The following is a 15,681-nucleotide window of genomic DNA, read 5'->3' on the forward strand; positions in this document are numbered from 1 at the left end:
CTAGGAACCATGAGGTTGCGGGTTCGGTCCCTGCCCTTGCTCAGTGGGTTAACGATCCGGCGTTGCCGTGAGCTGTGGTGTAGGTTGCAGATGCGGCTCGGATCCCGCGTTGCTGTGGCTCTGGCGTAGGCCGGGGACTACAGCTCCGATTCAACCCCAAGCCTGGGAACCTCCATATGCTGCGGGAGCGGCCCAAGAAATAGCAACAACAACAACAACAACAAAAAAGACAAAAAAAAAAAAAAAAAAAGAAAACCTCCACATGAACTCGTGAACTGATTGATAAGAAAGCCAAGGTGCTTGCTGTGCGAACTTGGGCAAGTGACTGCCTCTCAAAATGTGCGGAATTGCAGTGCCTGCCTCTTGGAGTCCAAGAAGTGAAAGAGGCGAACATGCAGACCGCCTGCGGTGCACGTGGCCCTCGGGGAGCTTATCAAGCGCTGGGTGCTACCACGGCTCTCCAGCCAGCCACTCTGACCCTCCACCCGGTGCATCAGACTCTAAGGGTGCACCACAGGGCCTTGGCACTGGCTGCCCCCTGCACAGCTGGCTCCTGGCTTTGCAACTCCAGCGTCCCCTGCAGGCTTTCTCTAACACCATTATCTAAATGGCCTTCTCACATGAAAAATCCTGTCGCAGCTTATTTCCTTCAAAGCATCTGTCATTTCTGTAATCACCTGTGCACATAGTTCTTTATCACTCTATGGCGTCTCTCTCGCCCGTTATTGTAAGCTCTGTTTATAGCTGAGGAAATACAGGATTGTTGATTAGCAGAGTGCCCTGTGCAGTTGCTCCAGTCAAGGAATGCAGCACCATTTCTATGTTGGTGACATGCAGGGACAGCCCCAGGCCTGGGGCGAGGGATGCCTCTAATTTTATTGGTTTACTGAGCTGAAACTAACATATAATCAACTGCACCTATTCAAAGCATATAATTTGGTTCTGTTTGGGGGTATGTATATACCAGAGACCCATCTCCACAATCGACATAATGAACATTATTTATCACCCCAAAGCTTCCTTTGGGACATGTTTTCTTGAGGGTTCGTTCCCAGCTAAGTCTCACCTGCAGTCTGAGGAGGAATTGTGGGGAAGGTTGCAGTTCCCTATATGGCCACTAGGGGGCTCTGTGTCTCTCAAAACGGTCCCATCAGGAATGCATTTACCCCACACACTCACTGGGGTCTAGGCGTGGGGACGCAGACAGCAGACAGACACCGGGACTGTTAATACGGTCATCAAGGGCCATTTGGTTACTGATATTAGAAATGCTTTGATGTCAGGCCGGTGCTAATTAAACTCTTGGAAGCACTAACTCAACTCTTCGGACCAAACCCGCCGGGTGGCTGCGCTGAGTTGGCCCAGCTGGTAAGAGGCCGTGCTGGGGTCCAGACCTCACCCGTCTGCATCCAAAATCATCTGGGCTCAAGCTGGCCCGGGCAGGCCCTGTGGCCCCAGTCAGGCTCCCAGCACAACCTTGTAAGTCACGGTGGTCCACCAGCGCCTAGGACGTCACTGTCACTAGCATTACTTGGTATTTCCTAGCTTCCCTGGGAGCAGCCCCAGCGGGGCGGTGAGGTCCAGAGCCGCAGGGCTTACCTGTGGGAGAACCTCACCCTCAGACAAATGAGGGAACCAGCTCCCCCAGGGTCACCTGGAGAAGGGGACACGGCCCGACAGTCAGGTGGGGGTGGCCCGGCCCCAGGCAGACGGCAGCTGCTGCCTTTGGGTCTCTCTGGGCAGTCATGGGGCCTGAGATGTCTCAGACGTGCCCTGACGGGTTGGGGGCCCCCAGGGAGCCTCAACACTCACTTCGGGTCTAACGAGCCTGGTGTTTACCCAGCCAGGCATCCCCAGGGGCTGGGTAGATGCTGGGGGCGGGGGGCATTTTCTTTTAGCCTCAGATGTTCAGGGACCAAAGCCCCAGAGACGCAGGGGCTGTCCCCCGCTCCATGGTAGCAAGGGATCCCCCACACCAGAACCTCTGCTGTTTCCCCATTCTTGCTCACTCCATCCCCACTGACCTTTCAGGGTAAGCAGGGGCCCAGCTGGCTCCACCCAGTCTGCAGATGTGCACACTGAGGCTCAGAGCGCCAAGCACGTGTTATACCAGCGTGTTTTCCCCTTTGCCCTAAGTGCCCTCACTTGCCCCAGCATCCAAGGGAGGGGAGAAGGGGCCGTGGGCTCTCCCAACTGTCCTGGAGAAGCTGTGTGGCCCTGGGCAAAAGTCCCCCCCTCTCTGAGCCCCAGGTTCTCCTCTGTAAAGTATGGTCCCCAGCTGCCGAAGGGGGGGTGGTCACTGAGGGCAGGTGCGACAGCTGGTGCCACCATCACTCAGGCAACAGCAAATAAACACACAGGTGAGGCCTGTGGTAAAGCCTGGGGTTCCTTTCAAGCTGCAGCGCTGTCCCCTCACCCTGCCCCCCAGGGTTCCTGACAGAGAGACCAGCGCGGACGCTCCTGGCCCTGGCAACCTGGTGACGTAGCGAGGCCTGACGCCAGCGGAGGCGCCCGAGCCTGCTGGGGACAGGCCTGCCAGCCCGACCTGGCTCACCCCACAGACTGGGCAGGGCTGCTGGCCCGGGGCGACCCCCGGGGCAGGGAGGCCACTACCTCCCTGTTGTCGCCACCTTCCCAGCACCAGGTGAGCACAGGCTCAGGGAAGGGCTCTGCCCACAGCCCCGGGCAGCCCGCGGGCTCCCTTCTCCCTGGGATTCCAGCCCAGCGCACGGCCCGCTCCCGTCCAGGCTGTTCAAGGGCACACTGCAGGCGTGGAGCTGGGAACCGCCCTTCACCACCCCATGGGCCACCTGCTGGACACTACCGGTGGCAGGGTGGGGTGGGCCCTGAAGGAGGAGGGGCAGCAGGGGGTCTAGGCACTCAGGTCTGGAGCAGGGCGTGTTCCCACCCCGCGAGGAGTTGCTCGATCTGCCCCATGTGGGGCCTAGGGGGGGATATTCCTGGGTTTCCAGATGCGCAGCAGGCTTACAGCTCTGGAAGCTCGGCACGCTGCATTCGTGTAGGGACCACAAGGATGATACAGCGTCGGCCCCTCTGACCCCCAGGCATCCCACTCTTGTTTCTTCCTCAGGGCTCACCCTGCCTGTTCCCTGGGATCCCAGGGACAGCCCCTTCAGCTTCCATCGAACACCCCCTGCTCTGGTCTAGACCCAGTGCACCAGACAGCAGCCCTGGGGCGGGGGGGACCTCCCCCCGGGGAGGGTCCTAGACACGCAGAAAGGCTCCGCAGATACCTGTCCAGTGAACGGAGGGACGGTGGACGGTGGAGTGAGACGTGCTTGCAGACCCCCAGCCAGCAGCGCCCGGGCCCTCTTCCACGATGACGGGGGACCAGAGCCCTGCTGCGTGGTGGCGTCCACCGCCTCCCTCACCTGGGCCACTGCCTGTGGCTGGACCGCCCTCCCCCACACCCCACCCCAGGCGGTCTCCCTGCCCGCGGTGCCCAGGGGCCCCCCGGGCCTCCCCCCGCCCCCCCGCCCCGCGTTGCAGGTGCAGAGGGCGGGGTGTGCACTCACCGAGGACAGCGCGTCTTCCCTCCGCCTGCCCTGGCTGTGCCGGCCGAGGAAGGAGCGAGCGGACAGCTTGTAGTGGCTCAGCAGGCACGTGATCACCACCACCATCACCATCACCACCACCACGATGATGGTGATTTCCACGAACTCCAGCTCCGCTGCAAGAGTGGGGCCGCGTGAGACCCGGGGCCCCGGCCCTGCGGGGCGTGCCCCCAGCCCGACACACGCACGCCCCACCCACGAACAGAGGACACGCCCCCGCGCCCCTGCCGCCCACGCGCAAAACGCACACACTCCCCCGCCCTCGGTGAAAGGGCCTCAGAAAAACCCCAGCCAGGAGGCTGCCAACGCTGCAACTCTCATTTCTTTTTTTTTGGGGGGGGGGAGGTTGTTTTGTTTTTCCCCCCAGAAGGCGGAAAACCCTCCAGGGCTGAAAAAGGAAGGAGGTTATTTCGATTGCGCCAGAGCCGGGGTGGGTTCTGCTGACTCGAGCGGGTCCGTGTCGGGTGGCTCTGCAGCTGGCCAAGCTCCGTGCCAGCAGAGTCCCCAGCAGCGGGCGGTGAGATGCTGGGGACCCAGGCAGGGACCTGGCGCTCGTGCGGCGAGGGGGGGCACAGCCAGCTTTGCTGGGGTCCCTCTGCTGCCTCCCCCAGCCCAAGGCCACCCCTAAGCTGGGAATGGGCCTCTTCAGACCCCGGAGGGCGGGCAGGAAGATCGATCGCCCCCTCCCCCCATTAGCTGAGAGCTCCCAAGGGCACAAGTTCAAGCTCAAGGCCACTGACTCAGCCCTTCCCCTTCAAGACAGACACACATGTAGGTGGAGCAGCAGGGGCGGCCACAGGCGGGAACTGAGAAGCAGGCAGAGGGAGGTCTGCTGTGTCACCCGTGTGCCACCCGCGGGGGCCACCCCTCCTGCCACCAGCCTCAGTTTCCCCTCGGCTCCCAGGGCAGGTCGACACGTCTTGGGTGGATGTTCCTGTTGGTACAGCAGCAGATGCCCCCGCACACAGCCCACCCCCCCGCATCTCTCCTCCCCTGGCCCCCAGGCCCTACAGGACAGCCACCTTCTCACGCCACGTGAAACCTTTGTCCACTGTGTCTGGGGACACAGTGGCTGTCACAACTGGGGGCCTCCTGGAATCTAGAGGGTGGGGCCGGGGTGCTGCTTCAGCTCCTACAGTGCACAGGGCACCGCGACAAAGAACCCCTGATCAGGGCTGCGCGTAGAGACAGAAGCTTCTTTATCATCACGCCTCACAGGAGAAGAGACGGAGGTGCAGAGGTCAAGGTCAGGCTCCCTCACGCGACGGTCCACTGAACCTCTACCTCTGCACCCGGGAATTAGATCTGGAGCCGGGCCTCTGGCTCCGCCCCAGGGGGGCGCTCACCCCATCTGGCCCTGGGGGCCAGGAAGGAGGAACCTTGAGCGAGACCTTGGGCCCCGAGCAAGCTGGGCCTCGAACCCTCTGGGGGACCTGTTCACTTTCCCGCCAGGAGGGTAGCAGGGGCCTGGGTTGTGCAAAGGCCCGGCCTCTGGCCTTGGACGCAGAAACGCTGGCCACACCTCATGCATCCCAGACAGGCTGGTCCAGGGCCTGGGCAGCCTGGCCTGGCTCCACAGGGCCCAGGGCCCGTCCCTGAAGGCCCGGGATAAAGCTGCCCATTCAGGGGACACACAGGCCTGCTTTGTGCAACACCCACGCCCCCACCTCAAAGGGGCCTCAGCCTCTCCCCCAACACCGTGCACTCTTCACCCCATGGGCACCCGGGGGTGGGCACCCTCCGCCCCTCCCCCTGCTGGCTCCAGGGCCCTGCCCATGAGCCTGGAGGAAGGTAGGCTGCCCCGTCCCCACCCCTGGTGACCTGCAGGCCCTGGCTGAGCCGCTGCCCTCCTCTGGGTGCCGTCCAGTGGCTGAGGCAACAGGGTGAGGGTGGTAGGGGCAGTGGTTGGGGCCCCAGCAGGTCCAGTGGGTGTGGACAGATCCCACAGCTCTTCTGACCCCCAAAAGGGCAGGAGGACCCGATTTCTGGGGGCTGGTGTCCAAAGTGAGAGGATCACCCCAGAAAGGGGCCCAGGGCTCCCGAAAGCATTAAGGTGACCCCTCTGTCCCTGGGCTATGGCCCCATGCAAATCCACATGGGGGAAGGGAAAGAGAAACCACAAAGCATTTCTAGGCTCAATCCTGGAAGCCAGAGTCCTGGGGTCTCGGCCACTGGAGAAGGGAGATGCCCAAGGGTTCCTGAGACCCTGAGGCAGCTGCGGGGCCAGCAGTGTCGCCACCGGGACCCCCAGGCCGGCTCTGTGACCTTGACTCGCCTCTGAGTCCATCCCAGTTTTCCCAAGTAGGAGGAGGAGGAGGGGCAGGCCAATGTGCCTGGCATTCAGGAAGGGCTCCCTCAAGGCGACAGTGCTTCGTGGGGGCTCTCCAGCACCTCAGCTATGGCAAAGCAAGGACGGCCCCAACCCATTAGCCTAGAGAGAGCAGGTCGAGCAGGACAGCAAAGACACGGAGGCACAGGTGGGGGTGGATGGGGGTGCGCAGAAGAGCCCTGCCCACCCAGCCAGGAGGCAGAAAACACCCAGGACTGGGTGTTTTGGCCTCGGCCAGGGTTGAGGGGCTCTGGTCATGCCAACAGAACCAACCACAATAAACTCTCATAGTCAGGTAACTCAATAAACTCTCCCACCTGCAGGGAGAGGTGGCTAACTGCAGGCATTTGCTTCCACAGCCCGGCCCCTCTCAAAGGAACAGAATGGAGCTGCGGGTCCCACCCTCTTTACACAGGCTTGTGCTGTCCACCTGGCACCAAGCTCCACCTGGGTCCCCATCCTACTTGACATCACCTGCCTGGCCCCTTCCCTTGGGCAGCCGAGGTTTGGGCAGCATCTGCACCAAGGTTTCAGCATCTGTGCCCAACTTCTCATTCCTGCTCCCACAACAGGCATCACTAATCGAGCAGGAGCTCCTCCTCACCAGGTCCACAGGTCTCTACGCAGGCATGGCTAGTTGAAACTAAACAGGACAGCTTCCAGGCAGGCTCCCCATCTTCCAGAAGCTAGAAACTACTAGTGAAGCTGCCTGGCTTTTGACGCCAGCCATACATTCGAGAGTTTTACAAGCACTGGGAAGGCCCACACTTCTGGCCAAGAGAGGGGCCCTCAAGATGTGCAGCCATACGAACCCTGCCCCAGTTCCCCAATCTGAGGATGCTTGAAGGGTGGGTCCTTCCGCTGCCCCACGCGCGTCTCCAGTCTCCCATGACTATGGGACTCTCAGCAAAGCCTGCTCACAGAGCAAGGGGGGCAGCAGGCTGGCCTCGTGGTGACTACTCACTGAGACTGTGGTTGGGATTTGAACCCCTGCTCTGAGCCCGCCTCCCCAGGGTCTGTGAGGTGCGCGTCGTCCCCTCTGCCATTGTGCAGATGAGCAAACTGAGGCACAGGGAGAAGTGGCTCCAGATCAAAGGGTGGGACCGGGTCCCGAACCCAGAGCCTCCTGGAGAGCTAGAAAATGACAGGGTCTCGGGCTTCCGCTAAGTCCACCCAGCTTCCCCAGGGAACTGTTAGTCTTCCCTCCCCACGCCAAAGGAGCTGTGATGATGCCAGGTCCTGACATCCTGCACCTGCCAGCTGGGTGACTCTGGGGGCTCCTGGTACAACCCGGGGGTGGGGGTGGAGGTGGGGGCATGAGATAACAGATGCAAAGAGCTCAGGCAGGAAACAGGGGGTGCTCCACGGTCCCGCTGTCACAATTCCCGATGCCCCTGTGGGACACCGGGCATCCCTCATCCAGGCTGATTCCCTGGAAACGTTGAGTGTGCAGAACTGGCCTCTGCCCCAGGGTCCGTCCAAAAATGTCACCCGGGAGGCGGCTGGACTTACAGGCACTGATCCCTCTGCTCTGTGAGCCTGCGTCAGGGACACTCCTCTTCCGGCCAGGGCATCAAGTCTGCTCCCCCGAGGCGGTGGGGAGCGGCTCTGCCGTTTTTCTTCATAATTTCCCCCTGGGGGTGGGTGATGGATGCGGCAAGCTCCAGGGGGTGGCTGAGCCCATCCGCCACAGGCAAAGTAAGGTCACTCTAATTTAATTGAGCGTCCTCTTTCCTCGTGAATAATTTCAAATTAACAGGTGCGTCCGTCTCATTGGAGCAGCCTGACCCTCCTTTTGTCTTCTCCTCAGAGACAGACGCAGTCACTTTGAGATGCGTGCACGGGTGTCTCTGAGGCTTTCCCAGCCCGTCTGACGCTAGTGACAGAGGCAGCGGGTGCCAAGGGCCCCTCGTGAGCCAGGCATCGCCTTGCTAAGGCCGAACCTCATTCTGTGAAGCGGATGCTAACATGACCCCCACACCCGTGCTTTCAGGGCTGGGCTGGGTTGACAGCCCCACACCCACCCATCTGAGAACCGTGGCCCCAGAACGTCAGGTGGCTTCAAGTCAGGTGCTCGTGTGGAATGGACCCTGTCACCGGACTGGATCAGCACTGCCTGGGGCATCACTTGCCACGTGGTCTATGAAGCCAGCACTTCGGCCAGTGGTACCCACTCCCCAACAGGATAGAGGAAAGTCACAGGACAGTTAGAAGGGACCTGAGCCAGGCACTCGGGGCAGCTCTGGGCACCACCCATGAAACCACATAGACACTCACAGCTGCCCCCTCCTCTGCCACTCTCTGAGTGTCAGCAACTGTCTGGGACAAGACCTTCCCTCTAAATTCCCACAGCAGCTCCCATCGGGCCAGGAGCTGAGCCAGAGCACAGTCCTGATTCCACGGTGGCCTCGCCCAGCAGCTGGGGGAGCCAGGACACGCTCTCAGAAGGCGGCTTTCAAAGTAGAAGAAAAATTAAAGTGTGGCTTTAAGAGGGCGCCAACTACAGCAAAAGCATCCTCAAACTCTCAGCCGGACTTGCGTCGTGGGACGAACACACAGGATCCCTTGTGTGACCCGGAGATGCTGTCGTCGTCTTCACCATGGCTGGGGAGGGTTCAGGGCGACGGGACGCCTGTAGCTTCCACTGGCCACCGCGTGGCAGGTGTTCCCACTCGGGCAGGTTAAGGTGAAGACGCTGGTCTTTTGCATCCAAGTCTACAGCTCCCTGTTCTCCGATGGGGCCACGACCTGAACCCAACGCAGGGGCCTCTCGGTTCAAAGCCGTGTCCGGCCACTTCCCGGCTGCCGATGGGGAGAGGGCTGGGGGAGAAGGCAGCATCCACTCCGCGGGTATGACTGTCATTGGGTTTTTGGTGAATAATCTAATCGGAGCGGCAGCCGGGTGCTGGAGCTCTTTTTTTCTTTCCTTGGCTGGAGAGCTGGGCCAGAGTCCACCTAACTCCTGCCAGCCCACAGGAGGTTCAGACTAGACGACCCCCCCTTCTCCCGGCAGCCCCCCCGCCCCCCGCCCCTGTGTCTGCTCCGGTCGGAGGGGCAGCCGGCGTGCTTCCTGGTTAACAAGCAGCCCGTGCAGGCGGCCCCGTCTGGCCTCGCGGCCGCACACCAAGGAATTAGGAATTGGCACTGTCTGAAATTTATGAAAATCTAATCTCGTTAGGCCTGCCTGGATGAGACTGGCCGGGGCAGGCCTCATTGTCATTCTGCGAGCCCCAGCCTGCCTGGGGTTCCCGCCACATCATTTACACCCCCCCCCCTGCCCCCCGCATTTGAATAAGAGCCCAGCCTTTTCCCCCTGGAATTTCAAATAAAATTGAACCAGACGTCAAAGGAATAACTTTCTGATCGCTCCTGGTTGCCATTTCAAACACCCCCGACAGCACAGTGACTTCTCGGGGTAAGGCCATTTCTAAGTATAAAATGGATCTTTCTCTTAGAAGGTTTGGGAAGTGGGCAGGGACTCCAGGCCAGTTTTTTTCTCATTTTTAAAGACAGACAGTACCGGTGCCTACTCTGTGCCAAGCACGCAGCGGATACCCAAACACGAAGCCCTGAGATACTGTCCGGGGTTGGGCGCAAACAAGTCCTAGGCTGGCCAGAGGGGGGGGCCCGGCCTTGCACCGGGGCCCAGGGCTCCCCGCCCTGCTGCTCATGGCAGAATTCAGGGCAGAGATTCCGAACATGAGGTTTGTCCCAAGATTCCTGGGTTCGAATCCCAACTTTGCCACTTCAGCTGTGACCTTAGGTAAATCACTAGTGTCCTCAACCCAGTCGGCTCGTTTCACCTTGTTTTGGTGAGTTGATTCAGAGCCAGCATTGCCAGGAGGAAAACCTGTCTGTCAGATGTAGGATGACAGCGCCCTGAGGGAAACCTCCTTGAAAACCTCATTCCAGGGAACCAAGAACTCCAGGCCCTGGGCCCTGCCTGTCCTTCCCCCTGCAGAAGCCACAGAGGCCGGAGGAGGCCCACCAAAGCCGGGACCCTCTGCCAGCGCCGTAGCCCATGGACAGTGTGAACTGGGGGTGCATCTGCAGAGCAAAAAAAAATCAATCTCCCCACACTCTCAGAGAGAGCCCCGACCCGGCAAACCACTTCTGTCCTAGGATGCCGTCTCTTTAGCTCGCTGGCTCTAAGAGTTCCGTTCTGTGTCCCGGAAAAGGCCCCAGCACAGCCCGCCTCAGGGCCTTTGCACGTGCGCCTTCTGCTGCCTGGATGGTCTTTGCCCACATCCACGCACTGGCTCCCTCCTCCCCTCCTGGTCTCACGTTCTCAGGACGTAACCCGGGCGCCCTGTCCGAATCGGCACTTGCCCTGGTCCCCAGATCGTGCCCGCCTCACCACTTAGCTCCTGCCTCTCCCCCTGGGACACCAGTGTCCGTGGCTCTGCACCTGTTCTCCAGGTCCCCAGCACCTTCCCCAGAGCAGGCCCACAATTAACATGTCAAATCAACAATCACCATGTCCTCGTGTACACAGAAGAGGGGCAGGAAGGCCCACTGCGGGTTTGCACAAAAAGCCAAAAATCACTACGAACCACTCGAATGTCCCCCCAAGGGGTCTGCACACCCAGGAAGGCCCGGCCAGTGGGTCTGTGCACAGTGGCCCGAAAAGGTGCCCCAATGGGGCCCAGAGAAGCCACCAAGCAGGACAAGCCCATCTTTGCTTAAAAGAGCACAAACGTCCGTATTTTTAAATAAAAGGGAGGCTGGTGATACATACGCATGTCTACGAGCGACTCTCGGGTCTGCACAGAGGCCAGGGATGGTCACCCCGGGGGAGCCCGTGAGGGGCGGCCCTCTCTCGTATCACACACTCCCGCACCGCTCGGCACGGTCAGGTACGTGGAATTACATTTGCAGTCAAAGAGGAAAATAAAGCTGTAAGAAGCACCTGTCCGTATCTAGCACAGGCAGCCGCTGTCAAGTGGGGCCCTCCGGGGGCCGTCTGGCAGAGGTGCTCTCATCATGGGTCTGGCAGTACTTGGGGACATACCCAGCCCCTCAGGCCTCTGACTGGCCCTGGGGGATTCGGGGCTGCACTGGGATGGCCCTTGGCGGGGCAGGGAAGAGCCTGACAGCGCCCCTTGGGTGACCTGGCTGAGGAGTCCGAGGTGATACCCAGGTGCCAGGCGGTCATCTAGTCACTAGCCTGACCTCCCACTGCAGCTTTGCCCCATGAGACTGTGGCTCCCTGTCTCTCCTACCGATGGCGGGACTGATGGCCCTTCGGGGGGGGGGGTGCCAGGGGCGGGGGGAGAGCTGGACCACAGAAGAATCCACGCACACACCTGGCCCTCTGCCTGAGCCGCTTCCAGCCTGGCCTCACAGGCTGGCTGGCTGCCTCCCTCCCCTCCTGGGAAGGACACACACACACCCCTTCCCTGCTAAGCTGCGCCCCCTCCCGGCTCCCGAGCACACGGGTGTCACTCACCATTTCTTACTCAGCCACCCTGCTCCGGTGGAGGGCATCTCAGGATGGGATGGCAGACTCAGCTCCGTGTCCCCCCAGCCAGAGCCTAACAGAGAAGGTGCCACAGTACACTGTCCCAGAGGCGGCGAAACTTCCGGGAGCCCAGGGGACCCAGGCAGTCAAGGTGCATTCATGAGACAATAACTACAGCACCAGGTGGAGAGAGCTTGACGATGCATCGTTAACCCCACATTTCCTGCTCGGCTGTGCGACGCCTTTTCACTGGTAAGATGCCTTGTCCTGGTTACCCGCCAACTGCCCTCTTTTATGCCCAAGAGGCAGAAGCGCGCGGGGCCTCACCCCACACGTTCCAAGGTCATCTTTTAGGAGGTGGCCTCGAAGGGGCTGCCGCTGGCAATGGGTGAGCCCTGGGTCTGAAGGTGCAACGTGGGAACGGATGAAATGAACTCCAGGGAGAGCAGAGGGCCTGCATAATCATTTTAGAACCTCATGATTAAATGCTCTTTCAATAAGAAAAGACAAAGCGGTGCCTTTTATCTTTCTTGCTATTATCCAAATGGAAAGAACTAATGGGATTTTTTTTTTCTATTGTCACCGACATCGAACATCTTTAAACACCCACTGTCAGCAAAATATCAATCACCGTTCGAGAGTTATTGGCAAAATGGAGTGAATGCGCGGTGAGAGAGCCGTTTCTGTCAATGGACACCGTGGAGGTGCGATGGAAAGTTATTTAAGATAAATCAAATGCGTTGTGTTAATTGAGAGAAGGAGGCCTGGGGGAGCGAGGCGTCTGCGGTGCTGTGTCCATGGCCAGAATCCTCCTGGAGGCACCTTGGCTGTGCCCACCAAAATCTAAAATGCAGGCGTTCCCTCCTGCCCTGGAGATTCAGGATCCGGCTTTGCCACTGCGGTGGCTTGGGCTCGAGTCCTGGCCCGGGAGCTTCCGCATGCCACGGGCATGGCCAAAAAATAAAAATAAATAAACCTGCAACGCCCCCCCGACATACATTCCACTAGCATCCATGAGGATGAGAGTTCGATCCCTGGCCCTTCGCAGTGGATTAAGGATCTGGCCTTGCTGTGAGCTATGGTGTGGGTTGAAGATGAGGCTCGGATCCTGTGTTGCTGTGATTCACGGAAAGATCGGAGCACATGTATTTATTACACCTCTGCAGGGTCCTTGGAAACATGAACCACCAGACACCACCTAAGTCCCACGCAACGACCCCCAGTACGTCTCAGTATGAAATCACGGTGCGGCCACTAAAAAGGTACCTACATCCACAGCGGGGTTTCCCAGCCTGGGCACGATGGGCGTTTTGAGCCAGAGGACCCCCTGGGGTGGAGACGGTGCCTGTAGGGTGTTGAGCAGCATCCTTGGCCTCTACCCATGAGATGTCAGCAGCGCCACCACTGCCAGGTTGGGACAACCAAAAATGTCTCCAGACGTTGCCCAACGTCCCTCCGGGGCAGAACTGTGTGGCTGGTCTATAGGTGTGATCATGGGTGGATGTGTGTAATTACTGCCGAGCAGAAATACTGAAATAGGAACTGTGTATATAATAGGGACCCATTTTTACAGCAAAAGCGAGGCTAAAAATCAAATCGCTCATGAGGGTTACTTCTGGAGGGAGGCGTCTCTCCTTTTCACTTCTTTGTATTTCGATGCTCTTTGCACTGGAGTTCCCTGGTGGCTCAGTGGGTTAAGGATCTGGTGTCACTGCTGCGGGGCCTGAATTTGATCCCTGGCCCCGGAAATTCCACATGCCGTGGGTGCTGCCAAAACATACATATATATACTGTTTGCATTTTTACAACAAGCGTTGACAGCTTTAACTTAAGCCATCTTAATTAACATACCAAAGAGGCTCGGGCACACGTGCATGTGTGCGTGTGTTTCCCAGTGAGGCTGACAATGCGACTCGCGGTTGCCCTCGCCACTCAGGAGTCACCGGGTGCTCCTTGGAAACAGCAGATGTTTCTCTCAGTTACCGATTTTCAAGAGTCTGGTGTTTCCCAACATGAGCGCAGAGGGCAGCGCCAGGAGGGGAGGTGCACGGGGCTCCGTTTCCAAGACTCTCAGACAAAAAGCTCCGCGCTGAATGGGCCCACAATGAGGCGGCATTGAACCTCTTGTCAATTCCTCCTCCATCAGCCCCGCCGCGTGCTGGAGGGCCTGGGGTCGCCCGAGACCAGACGGTGGGGAGGGGTCTCGGCGCTGGCTGGGGGTGCTGTCCTGCGTCTCACCCAGGGCAGAGGTGGGGCCACGCACTGAGCGCCAAGGTCAGACGTCCGTCCGGAGACCCTGGAGAAGGGGTGAGTGCTGGACAAGGTCCCCTGCACCCTTGGGCTCCCGGGACCTGAATTTGATTCTGCAAACACCGGCACAGGGTGGTGCGATGGGGAGCAGGAGCCCTGGGGCTGGCCTGGTGGTGCCCAACCCCAGCTCGACCTGTGGCCCAGCGTGGGACCCAAGGAAGTTCCTTCAGCCTCTGCGCCTCAGTTCCCCCGGCGAGGAGGCGGCCACCAGGGGACCAAGAGGGCCAACGAACGCGGCCAGGTGAACGCATAGCAGGTGTCGGGTACATGTCATGTGGCCCATCAGCTGTCATTCACAAGAGCTACTTGCTCGGCCCAACGCCAGCTCTCCTGGGCCCCCAGCCTCCTCCTTTCATTGCTAACTGCTTCCTGGTGGCCTGCACGGTCCTCTCAGCCCGGCGGCGGGCTGCCTGCCCTGCCAGCAGAACCTCTGCCCAAACTGGTCACCTCCTGGGAGGTCCGCTCGACTCTCCCTCCCCAGTTCCCAGCTCCTGCAGGCACTTCCTTCTCCGGCTTCCTCTGGCGGTTTGAAGCTCTCGCGTATACCTAGCGGTTAATTTTGTAAATACCACACAGACTCTCTGCTATGACCGCCAAGAAAATGTATGTATCATCGTTTAGCCTTCCTTTTGTCTGCATCTTATTGCCACTGCTAGTCTGTCTACTCCATCAGGATGCTGTCTCCTTGTCCTGCAAGTTCCTCACAACCAGCACAAGACTGGCAAGCAGGAGCCCTTCTGCCCAGTCTGTGGTAGACTCCTGTTCAACCCTCAAAACCCAACTGTGGTTGCCCCGGAGCAACTTTTACATCCTATTATGGCATCAAGCCTAGCTCCAAAGACGAGGGTATCCCCTTTACCGGACTCTCCTTGCTGTCTGGCCCACCATGAGCTAGGTGGTCACACCCAATCAGCTAAGCACTAGGGAGCCTAGAACCTCCAGAGCAGTGCAGGGGCTCAAGGTGTAGACCTGGATGTGACACACACCTCTCTGGGCTCGAGTCCCCTCCAGATGAACACCATGGCCAAACAGCGCCTCGCTCACGGAACCAACATGAGATTCCATGGAAGAATGGCTCTCACGGCACCAGGCTCACAGCAAACCCTAAAGTGATAGTTACAATAGGAGCTGGTACTAATAGATCAACTTAAAGTTCTCACCTCCTTCCCAATTCCTCCCCTTGGGGCAGAAAGGGTCCCTTGTGTTATGCGCGGAGTATTTACTTCCCCCAAATTAGCATGTTCAAGCCCTAACTGCCGCAAGCATGGCTGTATTTGGAGATGGGGTCTCTAAATAAACGGTGGTCATAAGTGTGGGGCCCTGACCCTACGGGATTAGTGTCTTTATAAGCAGAAACACCAGAGAGCTCATTTTCTCTCTCTGCACACACACCAAGGAAAGGCCACACAGGACACAGCAAGAAGGCAGCCGTCTGCCAGCCAGGTAAAGAGCCCTCACCAGAACCCGATCTGCCAGCACCTTGAACTTGGACCTGCACACACTAACACACCTTGAATGGTAAGGGCTGATGTTGGGAAGGAGGCTGCAAGCCGTGGAGGCAGGGAACCTGCCCCCGGGTGGAATGGGGGTTGGGGGGTGCACTACGGAAACACAAGTGCACCCGTGGGGACAGAGGGACAGCCAGCAGCCATCTCTGCCGCTGCCCAGGGCATGTGTGACGTTATTCACCACGAGGGATGTTCTGTCTACATCCAACCTCAGGGGCTTTTTGGTCCCACTCACTCTCCCCAGTGGCACCCATGTGCTGCGCACCTACTGTGTGTCAGGCCCTGTGCCAAGCCCTGGAGATGCATGGCTTCCCAGGGGGCTACATAAATCCTACACTCCACGGCAACAGGATTCCAATCTGTGCCCCCAGGAACCTGCTGGATTTATTTCTGGGACAGATGATCAATGGTCTAGATGCCCAAGGCTGCCCTATCAACGACCATCCAACAGGTGCCTCCCCTCCCAGGTTCCTGGGGTCCAAGTTTTCATCTCACGGA

General features: G+C 59.2%; 1 protein-coding gene across 5 annotated transcripts in view; it reads right to left on the reverse strand.

Moving 5' to 3' along the window:
- Positions 1 to 15,681, reverse strand: part of PMEPA1 (prostate transmembrane protein, androgen induced 1) — a 55,183-nt gene that overhangs the window by 4,942 nt on the left and 34,560 nt on the right. For 4 of the 5 annotated variants that reach the window (XM_005673042.4, NM_001123203.2, XM_085002614.1 and 1 more), the window contains 1 exon segment: positions 3,537 to 3,691. In XM_005673042.4, coding sequence (XP_005673099.1) covers positions 3,537 to 3,691 — 155 coding nt within the window. 5 annotated transcript variants of the gene reach the window in all.

The sequence above is a fragment of the Sus scrofa genome, chromosome 17, assembly GCF_054392235.1.
Source record: "Sus scrofa isolate SSC_HxYL_T2T_F1_AM1 chromosome 17, Sscrofa_HxYL_maternal_Yorkshire_Landrace_v2.0, whole genome shotgun sequence".
In the NCBI taxonomy this organism is placed as follows: Eukaryota; Metazoa; Chordata; class Mammalia; order Artiodactyla; family Suidae; genus Sus; species Sus scrofa.